Here is a 16,353-nt window from a genome sequence, read left to right as displayed (position 1 = left end):
GACCCGGGGAATGCGGGTAGAGAGCCCCGGGCGCACGAGAGTCCCAGTGAGTGCGGGCTGTCCATCAGCAGCACCGTGTAGTGGGAGCCCGGGGTGCGGGAACCTCGGGAAGCAAGAGCACTGGTACGTGCGGGCAGAGAACCCCGGGGAGCGGGAGCCCGGAGGGGGAGGACAGGGAGCCGTGGGGCGCAATCGGGAGCCCGGAGGAGATGGGCAGGCAGCCCCGGGTGCAGTGCGGATCCCGCGGAGCCGGAGCTGTCGCACCGCCAAGGGGAGCTGGCTAGCCGGGGCTGAGGGAGCGGTGGGTGCCTGGGCTCTGACTCGGATGCTCTCCCCGCAGGAGGCCGCGGGCCGGACCAGATGGGCGGCACGGCAGGGCGAGAGCCCGGGGACCCCCGGGGCGGCTGACCTGGCCCATGGCGGCGGGCGCGGGCGCCTTCGCGTGGGCCACCTTCCCCTCCATGCCCACGCGGCGCGTGTACTGCAGCGCCGCGCACCGCGACGGGCAGCTCTTCGTGCTGGGCGGCTGCGGGGGCGGCGGGCGAGCCCTGGGAACTGCTGAGGTGCTCGACCTCCCAGCCCAGCGCTGGACCACGCTCCCACCACTGCCCACGCCGCGGGCTGGCGCTGCCGCCCTCGCCCTGGGCAAGCAAATCTTGGTGGTGGGCGGTGTGGATGCGGCACAGAGCCCCCTCGCCTCCGTTGAGGTCTACCACGTGGATGAGGGCAAGTGGGAGAAGAAGGCAGCGTTGGCTCAGCCCTCCATGGGCATCTCAGCTGTACAGAGAGGTGAGGGACAGGCAAATGTTGTGACTCTTGCCCAAAGTTTGCTGAGCATCCTTGGAGTCTTGGCACAACGCAGCATGCCAGGAGCCAGAGTTGGTCCCTGTACGTGATGCCCATGTCTGCTCCCTGGACAGGGATGCTGTGGCATTGACCAGGCTGCAGTGTGGTGGGCAGGGCAGAGGAGGTGTCAGGAGAGTGGTGAGAGCGGGCAGGGGTGCCGGCCGCACTGGAAGCAAGAGCAGGATTTGGCAGTATGGCTGTGTTGCCATGGTGTCTCCAGGGAGATGATACTGCCGAGAATAATTAGAGGATGGCCCTGTGCTCTTCTCTGTGCCTGATGGATGGGATGGAGAGGGAGGTGAGAGGGTCCCAGTGCGGTCAGGGCATTGCCAGGCACAGGCCTGGCTGTACTCATTGTCTCCCAGCTGCCCTGGAGCAGTGTCTGGCTGTGGGGCTTGGCAGTACTTGTGCTGCCTTCCCTGGAGGGCATGGGGGGACTCCCAGTCCTTTGGTGCTGCCCACAGATCCCCCTGCCTCACTGCTGCCTCTTTTCCAGATGGGGCCGTCTACGCGCTGGGGGGAATGGGTGCGGACACCTCTCCCCAGGCACTGGTCCGTGTCTATGAGCCGGCAAAGGACCACTGGCAGCCCCTACCCTCCATGCCCACCCCGTGTTATGGGGCCTCTGCCTTCCTGCAGGGAAACAAGATCTTCGTCCTGGGTAGGTGCTGCTGGGGCAAACCAAGCATCCCCTGTGCCTCTACCCTCCCCTTCCTCTGTTCCCAGGCCAGAGAATGACCTGCTGCACCCCAGGGTGGCCCCATGCTGCCCAGCACTGCAGCCAGCAGGTCCCATCCTGCTTGCTGAGCACACCAATAGTGCCAGCTTGGGGCACTGGCAGCTACATCTCCTCTGTGCATAGGAGGCCGGCAAGGCAAACTGCCTGTCACCGCTTTTGAGGCCTTTGACCTGGAGACAAGGAGCTGGACACGGTACCCCAGCGTGCCCAGCCGCCGCGCCTTCGCTGCCTGTGCCATGGCTGATGGGGTTGTCTTCAGCCTGGGTGGACTGCAGCAGCCAGGGCCCCACAACTTCTATTCCCGTCCCCATTTTGTCAACACCGTGGAGATGTTTGATCCCGTGCAGGGTGAGCTCCATCTCTCTGGGTGAGGTGGGAGCATCTTCTGAGGGTCCAGGATGACTCTGTGGGTTGGTGGGGGGAGTCTGTGCCTGAGAGGCATGATTATCTGGGCTCTGAATGTCAGCCCCTTGCATCCATGGTGAATCCTGCCCTGTGCTTCCTGGTCTCAGGGAGTGATTGACCTGGGGCTGTGCTGGCCTTGTTGTGTAGAGGGCAAACCTCAGTGGGTGATGCTCACTCCCTCTCATACCCAGGTGTGTGGAGAAAGCCAAACCGCACCATCCGTATGAAAGAGAAGAGAGCCGACTTCGTGGCTGGATGCCTGGGAGGAAGAGTGGTGGCTGTGGGAGGCCTCGGTAATGCTGGGGATGGCCAGGCGTGTGGCCAGGTTCCCATCCCCATTCTTTGTGACACATCAGTGATCTGCATGGCAGTAGGGAGGCTGGCTGTGCAAAGCTGGGGGTTACTGCAACACTGTCTGCAGCAGTTTCTCCGTGTCCTCACAACTGCTGGGGAGACCCTGCTGCCCTGTCCCACTGGCTGACCCACTGTGCCCCCTGCCCCTTTCACCCCCCCAATCAGGCTTTTCCTAGCTCATGTGCAGCGTGCTGGGGCTCACACAGCCCGTGGTGGCTCAGCTCTGCTCTGCAGGGTTGCAGTGCTGCATCCCTCTCCCGAGAGAGCTGGGGAAAGGTTAGTGCTGTCACTCAGGAGAGGGGATACAGCAGGAAGGGCTGCCTGGGGAGCCTGGTGCCAGCCACAGCACCACCAGCCCTGCAGTGAGGGCTGCCAGACCCCCAAGATCACTGTGCGAATAGGGAATGGTGCTGGCTGCTTCCCTGCAGTGTGGCATTGCTCCTGAGTTCTGCTGCAACTGGAGCTGCCATCCCTTATCCCTGAAGAGTGCTGGCATGGGGAGGGGGGGAGGGTGAGGAGTGGTTGAGGGGGCAGAGCCAGCGGGTGTGGCATTAGCACCAGCAGCCATCCCTATGGGGACTTTGCTAATTCTCTTGTGCCCCCACTAATTGCCTCTGGGATCTCAAAGCCTGTGCAGCTCAAGGCTCTTGTTGAAGAATCAAAGGGATGTGGAGGGGGAAAGGCAGAGCCTGGGGTGGGGGGTGGGGAGTTGCACCAGGGCTGATGTTGTTCTGTCTTCCACAGGGAACCAGTCCTGCCCACTGGACTCAGTGGAAGGGTTCAGCCTCTCACAGAAAAAGTGGGAGCCGCTGCCCCCCATGCCCACTGGCCGCTGCTCCTGCTCCAGCTGCCCAGCGCCCAGCCTGCTCTTCGTCATCGGCGGTGTGGCCCAGGGTCCCAGTGGAGCTGTTGAGGCTCTGTGCCTGCGTGATGTGCCCTGAGTGGGACCCCAGGGACCAGCCCTGGCCAAGTACCAAGTGCCTGAAGACGGGGACAGGGTGTGTGAGCACCCATGTGTTCACCCAGGGTGACCTGGCTCTAAGAAACCTCTGTCCCATGATGCCAGGCATCGGAGCATCTGCGGTTTTGGGAACTCCCAGCTCCTGCAGCGCTGTGGCAATGAAGTCCAGGGCAAACTCCTGCCTGGTGGGATGGCCATCAGCAGCAGTGTGGAGGGAGCAGTGGTGGCAGGACTGCCGCTGGCCTCACTGCCCTGCCTGGCCCCATCTGTGCCACGGCGTATCCCTGCCGTGTGTGTAGCAGTGAGTGCTGTGTCGTCGTAGACCCAGTCGATGTCTCATGTAGCACAGAGGTGCCCTGTAGCTCAGTGCCTGGGAGGTGATGTAGCACCTCAAATAAAGGAAACGTGGAATTTTATCCCAGTGGAGTCATGTCATCTCTGGTTATCCTACTCCAGGCAGTGACATGCCGCAGCCTGTCAGGAAAACCCCTCCCAAGGCAGAGTTCAGTGGCCCCATCCTGTGGAGCAAGACTAACTCTTGTTCTCCCCACCTGCAGGGTGAGCAGAGCAATGTGATGCAGAGATCCAGTCTCTGGAGAGGTGGAGCTAAGCAGTAGCTGTCCTGTCTTGGCACAGCCTTGTTCCTGCTTGGCCTCCTGTGGGTGAAGAGGCTGTGGGGGCTGAAGGCAGCAGCAGGAATAGGACTTTTTTGAAGGAAGCCAGGGTGTGAGAGAGGCAAAGAATGTTGAGGGCTCCCAGGATGCTGAGAAGAAATAAGAGATGCCTAATCATGGACCCTATCCAGCACCACAGCCCCATCTCAAAGGATGGACCATGGCTGGTGTGGGGAAGAGCTGAGTCCAAATGTATACAGCTTCTACGGACAGGAGCACTGCAATCCTGATTACTGGCAACCAGGAAGGGAATGTGAACTCTGTACTGGTGGTGTCTGTGGGTGGTGTTTAAGGGGTGCTTTGTGAGATCGAGTGGGGTGACACTTGAATTACCCAGTGCTATGGGCTCAGCTGAGCCTTGCTGGTCTTGGCTCCAGAGTCCCACACCCAAAGCAGAAAGCAGGTGAGGCAATTGATCCTTCATTGGTACATTAGAAAAATCTCACAAGTCCAGGTAAATATCAAGTACAGATGCATGACCTTTCAGAGAAGACAGTCAGCTTGAGCCTCGGGTGGGCTGCAAGGCTGTAGAGACAGGAGACTGAATGCCATCAGAGCGCAGCAGCATCTGACACACCACTGGGGCAGGCTGTGCCATATCCTGGGGGCATCACAGCATGGGAAAAGTTGGAAATGATTCATAAAAGAGCATTCAAAAGACATTTTCGTGTTGCTGCTCCATTGCCTCTGGTGCCCACCTGGCATAGTGACTGCAGGGTCTGTCCTGATGCACTGCATGACTGTTTGCCTGTGATTTGGGAGGAACAGCTTGGGATACCTAGGCTGGTGGTACCTCAGCTGGAAGCATCCCTGCATCTGCCTCTGGAGTTGCCATAGAAACCACCATTGTGTCAGAGCCAGCATCAACAGTGAGCCCCAAATTAGAGCTGGGAGGATGCACTGGCAGTCAAAGAGGAGGTCAGTGGTTTGTGCTGTGGTCAGGGTCTGGACCTCCTCTGAGCACAATGTTGACTATTTCACAGCACTCCCTGGCCTGTACTCAAACCCTGGTAGGATTGTCTTTCTCAGGGTCCTGGAAGGTGATAGACCCCTTGCTGCTACTTCAGTATCTCTCCCCACCCTGACAGGTCTTTCCAGAAGCCACCAAGGCATGTAATAATTCCACTCCTGCTAAACCTTTAGTCATGAGGGACCCTAAATCATGGAGCTGCATTGGAAGCACAGGCCTGATTAATAAGCTTTTCCCTCAGGAGCATCGCATGAATCAGATAAATCAAGATGCTGAGTCACTGGCAAATTGACATCCCCATGTGCCAACTTCACAAGCTCCCTGCTGCTGATGGGTGCCCAGGGCTACTTTTCCAAATTCAAGGTGTTGGCAGCTGCAAGAGCCAGAGGATGCTGGAGGGGAAAGCTGGAGCTCAGGAGCCCCTCAACTGTTGTAGTGTTTCCAGCAGTGAGGATGATGATCCCCACCCCACAGGAGTTGGCCCCTCTGTCAGGAGCACCTTGCCTCCTGCACACACTTTACTGGCACATTGACCCACCCGAGTGCCGTTTGGCTTGGCTCCTCCACCTGAGTGGAACTGGAATCTGTGACCTCTCATTAAGTGTGGATTTCTCATTCTTTTCTATCTCTGCTTTTGAGCACAAGACCAGAATCTCATTTGATTGAGGGGAGAAAAGTTATGACCACTTTTGCAGACTGACATACTATTAACTGAAGAACTCCTGTGAATTTCTAATGAAATGTGCTATGTAGTTTAAAAAGTTGAGAGATGTACCAAGCATATTGCTGTCTATCTCCTGGAAGCTTCTGCTGATTTTTACTAAAGGAAAGACTACAAGTATCTGGCTACCCTCCCTAATGCTAGAAGTCCAGATTGTTATTTCAGATATAAGGAGAGCTATGAGCCAGTGCCTGGCAATGTGGTTAATCTCCCCAGAGCACGTTATGCATGGGGGAGATGGAAATGGAGGTAGCTGTCAGACCTATAATTAAAAAAATCTGTTTTTGTATAGAAATTTCTTTCCGTTGTCAGGAGAGATGGAAATACAAAAATCTCATTTATCATATTCCACAAACTTGCTAGACACTCATACCAGAAGGCTCCAGCCACATCAGAAATAGGAATAGCTCTTTCTAAGTACCTAAAATAACATGTCAAGCCTTATCGCCAGTGCGCAAAGCACCAGCAATTCCTTTTCTAATGGCAATGGAAATACTGCAAATGGGTACAGGACTCTACAGTCCCTTCTGCAGGGAGATCTGGGCCAACTTTTCAACCCTGAGCAATAAAATGGTGGAAAATCACTGTTTATGATGCAGGGCCATATAGGGCCTGGATGCACAGCAAGGCTCTTGGCAGCAGTGCCATTACTGGCCTGTAAAACAGAGTCATAGGCAGTTCAGGAACAGAAAAAGGCTTTTATTTACTTAAAAATCACAATAAGCATCAACATTTCCATCAGCTTGGCACTCTGAAGGAAGGTTTGCCTTCCAGCCCATGGCTGCCTTGGACAGCCCACCCATTACTGCATCCCTGAAGTAGAAACACGGTCCAAGCTGCAACTCCCTACTCCGGTCCTAGAAAATCAACCCGTTAGTCTTCTCATTTAGCTGGGAGGTATCAAGCTGCCTTGATTAATCCAAGCTATCTAAACCAACTCTAGTGCTGTAATGTCAAGGAAAGCAGTGCAGTGAAATCACTCCAATAAGTTTTTTATGGGTAAAGGCTAGAATTTTATTTTATCTAAAGTGAAAGCTTTATCTGCATGAGATTCGATTAGGAAACCAGATATATACATCAAGAAAGCCATTATTTTGACACCCCTGAGCTCCGAGCTGCCTTTAATACAAAAGGCAAAAGAGAATGAAGAGCAATGTAAGTAATTCCCTTGATCTATCCGTAAATTTATGTCAACCATATTTCTGCGGTCGTTTAGTGTCTATGGAGTATCTTTGGAGCCAGGAAAAGAACATTTTAAATAGTATTGAAATAGTTTTGAATTAAAGGAGTAAAAAATAGGCGAGGAAGCTTGCCTGTTTTACATTCCTAAACATGGGGGTTACTGAACCACAAGGCAAAAAATCCAGTAAAACCATATTTGAGAATGTTTCTCTAGGGAATGTTTAGATGGTGGTTATTTTTGTCATACTTCCGATGGATGAAATTAAATCCTTCTGCATTTCTTCCAGAGGTATTTCCATGAGAGACCACACAGCCTCTGGAAATGAAGGAAATGGGTGCTATGGCTGCTGTGCTCCCATGAGAGCAGCCCTCAGTGTGCCAGTTTCCAAGCTTTCAGCTTTCTCTTTCCCCCAGTGTCCTGTGATGACCCCCTGTGCCTGGGCTTTCAGGTGAGGGGCAAGGGCTGGCTCCAGAGCAATTGGAGCTGGGGCTGATCCTGCCCACGGCCACAGGGTGAGATCCAGGGATACCCCCAGTCTCAGGGTGAGATCCAGGGACCCCCCCAGCCTCAGGGTGAGATCCAGGGATACCCCCAGTCTCAGGGTGAGATCCAGGGACCCCCCCAGCCTCAGGGTGAGATCCAGGGACCCCCCAGCCTCAGGGTGAGATCCAGAAATCCCCCCAGCCTCAGGGTGAGATCCAGGGACCCTCAGCCCTGAGGTGACCACAGGGACCCTCAGCTCCAGGGAAGGAACCAGGTACACCAAGTCCCAGGGTGACCCCAGGGACCGCTGTAAGACCTTGAGGTATCTCAAGCCTCAGGGTGAGCTTCAGAGGCCTCCAGCCTTGAGGTGAAATCCAGGGACCCTCAGCCCTGGGATGAGGCCCAGAAACACCCACAGGACCCCCAGGTCTCTCAAGCCTCTGCAATCCAGGAACTCTCAGTTTGGGGTGGCCCCAAGCACCCTCAGGCACAGATTGACCCCAGGCCCCCCAGCCCTGAGGTGAGATGCAGGCCCCCCCAGCCCTGAGGTGAGATGCAGGGCCCCCCAGCCCTGAGGTGAGATGCAGGCCCCCCCAGCCCTGAGGTGAGATGCAGGGCCCCCAGCCCTGAGGTGAGGTCCAGGGCCCCCAGCCCTGAGGTGAGGTCCAGGGCCCCCAGCCCTGGGCTGACAGGCAGGGCCAGCCCCAGGGCACGAGGCCCCCAGGCCCTCAGGGGGACAGGCCCGGGTGTTGGCTCCATCCCCGTGGAGGGCCAGGCCCGCCCCGGGCCTGCCAGGCCCCGTTCCCCTGGGCTCCTTCCCCACAGCCACAGGACACGTGTGATGGTGCCCTGAGTGGGGCTGGACATCTCCCATCTCCCTCCTCCCTGCAGGGCACTGTGGCACTATGGCCACGGCTGGCGGGTAAAGGCCGTGAGGGCCGGGGCTATGGTGCTGTCTGGGGGCTCCCTGCCGGGGTGTCAGCCCTGACAGCAACATGAACTTCAACGTCTGGAACATCAAGGAGATGCTGAGCACACCGACAGCCCTCGGGTGAGCCTGACTGGGGGGAGAGGGAGAGGCAATGGGGCGTAAAACCAAACACTTGGCAGGGGTGACGGCAATGAGGTGGAACATGTCCAGAACTGATCTGTGGGTAATTAGGGAAATCTAATGGGAATTCACTAGGGATCCTGTTTATGTCCCCAGCCTGCCAGCACTGCCAAGGACCCACCACTGGTGGGAATCAAGATCCAACATTAAGCGTGGATTATCCAACATTAAGTGTGGATTTCTCATTCTTTTCTATCTCTGCTTTTGAGCACAAGACCAGAATCTCATTTGATTGAGGGGAGAAAAGTTATGACCACTTTTGCAGACTGACATATTATTAACTGAAGAACTCCTGTGAATTTCTAATGAAATGTGCTATGTAGTTTAAAAAGTTGAGGGATGTACCAAGCATATTGCTGTCTATCTCCTGGAAGCTTCTGCTGATTTTTACTAAAGGAAAGACTACAAGTATCTGGCTACCCTCCCTAATGCCCAGATTGTTATTGGAATCTGTACCCTTGTCCATTCGGGGTGTATTTGGGGAAGCCCTGTGAGCTGTACTCATCCATCAGATAAGTGTTCTTCTTGCCTGTGCAGAGGGCAGATAGAACCAATTCTGATGTGCAATATTATTGCACATTATGTAACTCAAAAATTATTCCATATCCTGCATATATACACACAGCTGGTTTTTTTCCCAGCAGAAGCCAAAGAGCAGCTAGAACTCCCCACATCTGCAATGTAGAGTGAAAAAACAAATATTCAGATGCAAACATCTGGGGGGCAAATGCATAAGACAAGCTGCAATTTGTACTTCAGAGCATCTTTTGTATCACATGGCTAAAAAAGGCAGTGGGACTCATCCCCTGTCTGACTCCAGAAAAGCTAATTGATAAATTTGGTGCTCTCATCCTCTGTTAGTTAAATAACCCACTTACATAACTAACTTGTTCAAATTCACAGTTTTAGCCGTACTGTCTCTTTGGCCAGATGTTACCACAATGACGGATGATAAAGAAAACATAATAGTAATTTTCTTGCCCATTATAAAAATGCTTGTCATATAGATACAAATTAATTGAATTTTGCACAGACATAGGGGGCAAAGGGGAGCAAATTCAGGGGAAAATGTATTTATATCTGTCACAGTTTTTTCTCTATAATTGAGCATTGCTTAACTCTATTTTCTTCTTGGTACTTGCAGGTTTATTTTGTTTGGGTTTTGGGGGATTTGTCAGTTTTCAGTAAGTTGTTTCTAAGTTTCTAAACCTGTAACTCTCTGATCAGAGACTTAGGAGGGGAAATTTAGAGAATATATTAAAAAGACATAATATTATATATAAAATATATAAATGCATTTTTATATTATATATAAGATATAGTTTTTAAAAATCTAAATAATTCTGTAGGTTTGTGCCATAGGGAAGGAAATAAGTGGAAGAAGTACAGATGCCTGTTTGGAAAGGGATCACTTGAATTTCTTCCTCCTCCAAAGTAGCCTGTCACCTACAATGTCTTCCCTTTTAACTCATTTATTAATGCAGGAAAAAATATAGGCAAGATTTTAACACCCACTCTTCAGCATTCCACATTTTGTACAAGTGAGTTCAAAAGGGTCAAATAGGGCATAAAATGTTACTGGAAATGCAGCTGGGTTTTTGGAGGAGGTAGAAAGGGGGAGAAAATTTTCTGTGGACAATTAACTTTTTCTAAAGGAAAGAAAAGTTTCCCACAGGAGCATGTGAATGTGTGAGTGTATTTGAAATAGGGAGAAAAAGTGTTGATTACTTTTCCCTGCCTCACTCCTATTACTAGAAAACCTTCCCACCACAGCAGGGTATGCTGTTTAATCCCCAGAAAACTCTTTCAGGGAGCCTTAAAACTGAAACGTAAAATCAGCGTATAATCTAGGCAGAGTATGACTCACTCTGTGACTTCTTTGCAAATTTGAGTCAGGGTGTTACTTCTGAGAGCAGCTGCCACCAGGTCCCCAGGAAATGTAAAGCTCCAGTGATGCATTGCCCTCACAGCCACAGCTCTGCACAAGCCCAAAACTGCTCTGGGTTTTATTTGTTATCTGTCAGACACACAAGTGCTTCTCTACAACCCCAACAGCCTGAGAAACAAGGTGTGGGGAGCCAGAACCACTGCTCCACCTGGTTTCATGTACCAGTATTGAGATACTAGAAATGGAGCAGAGGGAAGATTATCAGGTTGGACGATAATATCAGGGTGCCAGTTATTTTATTGGGTGGAAGGGGGCCACATGACAGCTACACTGGGAAAGCTTAGGCTCAGATGAAGTGTATTGACAAAAAACACAGTTTTTATGGATTGAAATGCCAGCCTTCATTAGAGAAAGTGCCACCTTAGAGCAGTGCTGCCACCTGCCCAGCCAGGAGGGCTGGTGGAGGGGGATCACAGAGGATGCAAGAACAGCAGCCACAAGAGCAGTGATGCTTCGTTCAGCCTTTGATTGACTGCGTAAGCATCACAGGGGTGTGATGCTGAAAGTGCATTTTCAGACACCATCAGTAGGTATTGATCCCCGTCTTGGCCAGGGAGCTCTCAGGGGAGGAGACACAGCTTGTCTTGGCCTGAACTGAGCACAGGATCCCTGTTCAGACTGTTTACTCTTCCAGTGCTACCATGAGAGTGGTAGCACTTCTCTTTGCAGGAGAAGCAGAAGCCAAAAAATCCACTGCTGCTAATTAAAAGAAAAGAGATTCTGGAATATTAATAAGAAACCTAATTAAAATAATAAATTAAACTGTACAACCCAAAGGGTTAAAAGCTTGCCTGAGGCAGAAAGATTATTTAGACTTGATTATTTCGATTTGAAATTGAAGTTATGAGAAATTTCTTGTACCATGAGAAAATAAGTAACTTGCTAGATGGATAAAAGCTACTCATATACTGACTTCCAAAGACATCAGAAGCAGAAAGCCTGCCAGAGTGTGTGTAAGGCCAAGAAATTATGAAAATATTAAAGAGGCATCCTAAAGGGATGCTTGAAGTTGAGGCTACTTGGGGCACTACTCTCTATGGTTTATTTCTGCTGTTGAGAATAACTTCCAAGTTTAAAAACCTCATTCAATCCATTATCCCATGAAATTCCATCACACACCACAAGGTCACATATTTTGAAAGTTGCATTAAGTTTCGAGAATAAGCAGAAAATGAAGGAGACAGCCAGGACAAAGACCAGGAGAGCAGCTGTAAAATTCCAGAGCCTCACAGGAATGAGAAACTGGGGCTGTAAGTGCAGGCTGGAAGATGGCTTCAGGCTAGAGAGGGGGATGGCAAAAAAAAATCCCTGTCTCCAGATGCCTAACTTTTAATATGGTTGAGGATGCAGTTTGTGGGAGCAAACAGGGCTGCTCTGCAGAAATCCCAGTCTCCTCTTAGGGAAAAGGCCCCATTTTAACCAGCAACTTGCCCAGGACAAAAGACTAACACGGATCCCAAGGTAAGGATGTCTGGGCAGTATTGAATCACAGCTGAATGAATAATTAATAAACTCATAGAAAGTAAAAATAACCTTGAGAAATTAAAATAAGACCAGAGGGATTTTGAACCTGAAATCTGGAAACTGGAGACAGTGTTTGAGCTGAATAACTGAGAGGAATTTCATCGTGGTTAATGCATTAGGGCCAGAGCCAGAATCTGTAGAAATTCCTTTTAGGATGTGGTGCAAATTATTTGCAGCAAGCAGGTCATGCCATTCCAGAGGAGAGGAAGCAGAAGAATAATTTTCTGCTATGACTGTTTCCAGTGGCAAATGGCTGGAGGCTGCAACAGCAGCTTGAACTCCTTGATTTAAACTCCTCCACCTCCTCTGCACCCAAAGCCAAGGCTGATCCTTGCTCATTTGGGGAGCACATTGGCACATTGGCAGGCAGCTGATAGTGAGGATGAGAGCAGTATAGCAGAGCTAGAGACAGTTCCTATAGATACAGGCTAAAGCCAGGAGGAAGAGCAGGTGAATAGCAGCTCCCGGAATTTAAATTGGATTTGTTGTGATTCACCCCTGGTCCCTAAATGAGGACGAGCAGAAAGGGCTATGAGATTTTCTGGAAGGGAACCAGGAGAAGAGAGACTTTATGATCCTACTCAAGGATCATATGGTACTGATCCTACTCAAGACACTGCTACTAGGAAAGAAAGATCTCTTCTTTGGGAAAGAGGCTTTACTGCTCTTTGAAGAAATGTGTCAGAAAAGTGTAAGTGAGCTTCACCCACAGTGTTTGAGAAGAAGAGGGATGTTGGCACAGGTTCAGTGGGGATGACAGAACCAGAGAAAATCACTTATAGCAACACTCCAGATAAATGTTACATTGCAAGTTGTAGAAGTCTCAGTTTGCTTTTTCAAATGACTCTTAAACCTTGGTGTTGGCACATTAGGAGGGATACAAACAATAAAATGTGGATATCAGTTTTTTAAAAAAGATTGATGAGGCCAATGGCAATTTACAGTTATGAGGCTTTAGTTTGTCAATGTCTCTAAAACATCTGGGAAACATAAGAAGAGGGTATTTATCACATGCCATGTTTGTTTTGAGGTAAGGCAGAACCTTTGAATGAAAGATGAAAGTTACATGTTTGCATGTGATTGTGCTAAAATATTTGAAGTCAGAAAATTACAAAAGGAAAGAAGCTCCTGAAAGTTCTAACTCCTCCTATAGAGAGGGAATTTCCACTGACAACAAGAAAACAGAGACTGGAAAGATCTAGCTGACTCCCCAGATATGCAGAACGCTGCAGATTTTTTTAGATCACGCTCATATCACGAGAAAGGGTTGGAGCTGCCAATATTGCAATACCTTGCATTAAGTTAGGTAGGAAAATGAAGTCATTTGACCATAAGTCAGCAGAGGATGATTTACCACTTTTTGGAGCTGTCAAGAGCTTGTTTTGCATATCTAAAGTTGTTTTTGCTTTGGATGCATATGCTAGTGCCAGTACCAAAGGATTGTTATGGGCACCAACACAGGGACGATTTGGGGCATGGCTCATGTTAACAGAAAGCCAGAAGTTCTCCTGAGGTAAACTATTGCACTTCTCACTTAGGAGGGACTGCTAAGTGGAATTGCATACCTGGGATGTTTCCTTGCTGTTTATGGGAAGGGGTTTATATTTAGGACAGAACATGCATCCCTGCATCTCAGGCACTCTGAAGGGAATGGTCAGGTGGTCAGAAGAGCTGGAGTTGCCTGATCACGGATCTGATCCCACACGTGATCACGGTTGTTTAACCTCTCTGACAGGGACAGGCTGGGGCCAAGCATGGCCAGGCTGATGGCTTGCCCAGATGGTCCTGTTAGTAAATTAATTGCCAGCAGTGTTAAGCAAGGGAGAAAGAAATCCATTGCTCGGGGGAATGAGTGTATTCAAAAGAGACATCTGTTTCACCTCCCCCTCTAATGTGCAAAAATGCCATCATTCCTATACCAACTGCTGAAGTAGTGGACTAAAGACAGAAAAACTGGGCTCCAAAGCGACCAACAGCTGCCTTTGGTTGTAGTGCAGAGTAAGCTGAGGAAGTCACTTGGCTCATAAAGTCCTCTCATCTCAATACTCCTCATAAAATCTTTGTTATAAGAATTTTGTGCTTCAAGCATTAAATAACACAAAGCATCTGAGAAAATGAGGATATTGTGGGGTGCGATATTCACCAATTGTACCGGACATTTTCAAAGGGGGTTTGTCAAGACCGTAAAGCATCTAAAGGTTAAAGAAACGCTTCCTCAAACTAAGAGGGAGCTTTTTTTGGCTGGAAGACAAGAGGATTTAGAAAACTGGTGCAGAAGATGTGCTACTCACATTGCAGGCAGGGCCTCTGCCTGTGTGGGGTCGTGGCAGCCCATGTGCTCACGCCTCCCCCACATACTGCCGGTGGATTAAGAATTTTTTTTTTTTTTTTTTTTTTTTTTTTTTTTAAACAAAGCTCAGCTGAGATGGAAACAAGAAGCTGTGCAAGTAAAATTGTCTTCAGATTTTTTTCTTAGCAGATTTGGGGTCCAGAGAGGGATTAGGGAGAAGGTTTGAATTCAGACAGACTTATCAGGCTTTTTGAGAATCCAGAAACCCATACCTCATCTATTTTTTGCCTGCAGCTCAGTGTACTCAGTGAGCTTAAAGCCAAAAGTATTAATATGATATTGTCAGTGACACTACTGTATAATGGAGACTGAGCAGTTCAAGTACTGCTGCTAAATCCTTTCCCTGTTGTGCCTATGACATTTGGGCTCCTTCCAAAACTAGGGATTAACCAAACACGTCACTGCTAATAAATATTGGGGTGATCATCTCTTGTTATATACATGAGTTATTCTCCTGTTCCTTTTCTCTTGCTTGTATCATTTGATACGGAAAAAAAACCCCTTTTAATTAATTATTTTCATGTATTTTGGTCTCCAGTTCCCAGCTCAAAAGGCAGCAACACATATCCCCGTCTTGGTAACTCAAAAAAAGCAATAACTGAGAAGATAAACCTGGCACAGCTTTTTTGTGTTTGGTTTTAACCTAAACACTCTGGCAGACCTTGTGGATGCAATGGAATAGTGATCATTTAGACTGAAAGAGGGTGAATTTAGATTGATTGTTATTAAAAATTTTCTTTCACGTGAGTGTGATGAGGCAACTGGCACAGGTTGCCCAGAGAAGCTGTAGATGCCCCATCTCTGAAAATGTTCAAGGCCAGAAGGGATGGCACTTTGAGTAAGATGGTACAGTGTAAGGTGTCCCTGCCTGCAGCAAGAGGGTTGGAACTAGATGATCTTTAGGGTCCCTTCTAACCCAAACCATTGAACAACTCTTTGTGGAAAATGAAAGAAGTCTCTTGTACGTATTTTTGCTAATAAAAAGTTGAAGCCATCCTCCAACACAATGAGAAACTTTGCAGCTGTGCAACGTCCCTTGTCTGAGGGAAGGTGGTCCTGTGCCACAATCCTAGCCCATAAAGCAGGTGAGGAGTGTAAGAGCGTTTCTGAAGAGGAGTAGAATCAAAGAAACACAGTAGAAAATCAAGGGTGTCTAGAAAATATTTATTTGAATAAGGCTCAAGGGAAAGAAGAGCACTTTTGAGTAGCATGTTAATATGTTTGAAACACTTCCAGCAATTCATATCAGTTCATCCAGCCATATGCTACCTCTATTTATTTGTTGTTCTGCTGTGTTAGACTTAAGGCATCTGGAGAATAAATGCCCAAGAAATGTAAACTATTAGTCAGAAAGGTTTATTCTCTTGGAACTGCCTTACAATTAATCAAAGCAACAGCTGAGTTACAACAGAAATTGTTACCCAGAGTAGCTGAAAGGGAGAGACCCAGCAGTTGCTAGAAGCTCAGGGTGTCTCTTTAACTAAGACTGATTGATGAGGCAGGTAGGATGAGCAGTGTTAGATGCCCAGTCATGAGTTTGGTCTTCTGTCTGCAGAACATGCTGGAGAAACACTTCCACTCCTATAAGGTGAATGTGAAACTCCCACACTTTGTTTGCATGGATGTGCTAGTTTAAGATAACCTCTCTGGTTTGTCTTACAGTTCAACCTTGTGCCATTATAGGAGCAACACCTTCCAAGCAGGGAGTAAAAATTAACATGTTGGCATGGGCCACGATCAAGCAGTTCCAGCAGGCCATGTAGGGAATTTTGCTTGGTTTTTAATTGCTCCAGACTCATTCACAAACCTCTCTGCACCATTTCAGGCCTAATAGGTTTTCCATGCGGAGCAGCGCTGCCAGTGACTACTCGAGTCTGAGCGATTCCCAGCTGCTCTTTGGCTCCCAGTTCTGCCCAGAGAATGTGCAGTCGGCAGCAGCACCGCTGGAGCTGGGCACACAGCCGGGACAGCAGAATTCCCAGGATGTGAGTCTCACTCTCACTCAGCCCTCTACAGACACACAGCCACCGTTCAAAAGTTAATGCAAAATGCTGAAATCAGGTGGTAACATTTGCAAATGTCAG

General features: G+C 49.4%; 2 protein-coding genes across 2 annotated transcripts in view; both read left to right on the top strand.

Moving 5' to 3' along the window:
- Positions 1-313: 313 nt before the first annotated feature.
- KLHDC8B (kelch domain containing 8B) lies at positions 314-3,708 on the top strand. The gene is made up of 5 exons (XM_083869248.1): positions 314-789; positions 1,343-1,507; positions 1,709-1,933; positions 2,182-2,283; positions 3,089-3,708. The coding sequence occupies exons 1-5, from the start codon at positions 417-419 to the stop codon at positions 3,283-3,285; spliced, it is 1,062 nt and encodes a 353-aa protein (XP_083725374.1). The 5' UTR covers positions 314-416; the 3' UTR covers positions 3,286-3,708.
- Positions 3,709-8,331: 4,623 nt separating this feature from the next.
- IHO1 (interactor of HORMAD1 1) overlaps positions 8,332-16,353 on the top strand; it is a gene marked incomplete at both ends in the record, with an annotated part of 25,527 nt that continues 17,505 nt past the window's right edge. The window contains 2 exons of the mRNA XM_083869283.1: positions 8,332-8,387; positions 16,095-16,254. Coding sequence (XP_083725409.1) covers positions 8,332-8,387; positions 16,095-16,254 — 216 coding nt within the window. The remainder of the gene's footprint in view (positions 8,388-16,094; positions 16,255-16,353) is intronic.

The sequence above is a fragment of the Zosterops lateralis genome, assembly GCF_965231275.1.
Source record: "Zosterops lateralis genome assembly, chromosome: 11".
In the NCBI taxonomy this organism is placed as follows: Eukaryota; Metazoa; Chordata; class Aves; order Passeriformes; family Zosteropidae; genus Zosterops; species Zosterops lateralis.
This window is presented reverse-complemented; position numbering and strand designations above follow the sequence as displayed.

Excerpts from the sequence above, each read along its gene's own strand:
- KLHDC8B (XM_083869248.1), top strand. The coding sequence starts at position 417 with ATGGCGGCGGGCGCGGGCGCCTTCGCGTGGGCCACCTTCCCCTCCATG. Across the intron at positions 790-1,342 it reads CATCTCAGCTGTACAGAGAG|ATGGGGCCGTCTACGCGCTG; the intron begins GTGAGGGACAGG and ends CCTCTTTTCCAG. Across the intron at positions 1,934-2,181 it reads GATGTTTGATCCCGTGCAGG|GTGTGTGGAGAAAGCCAAAC; the intron begins GTGAGCTCCATC and ends TCTCATACCCAG.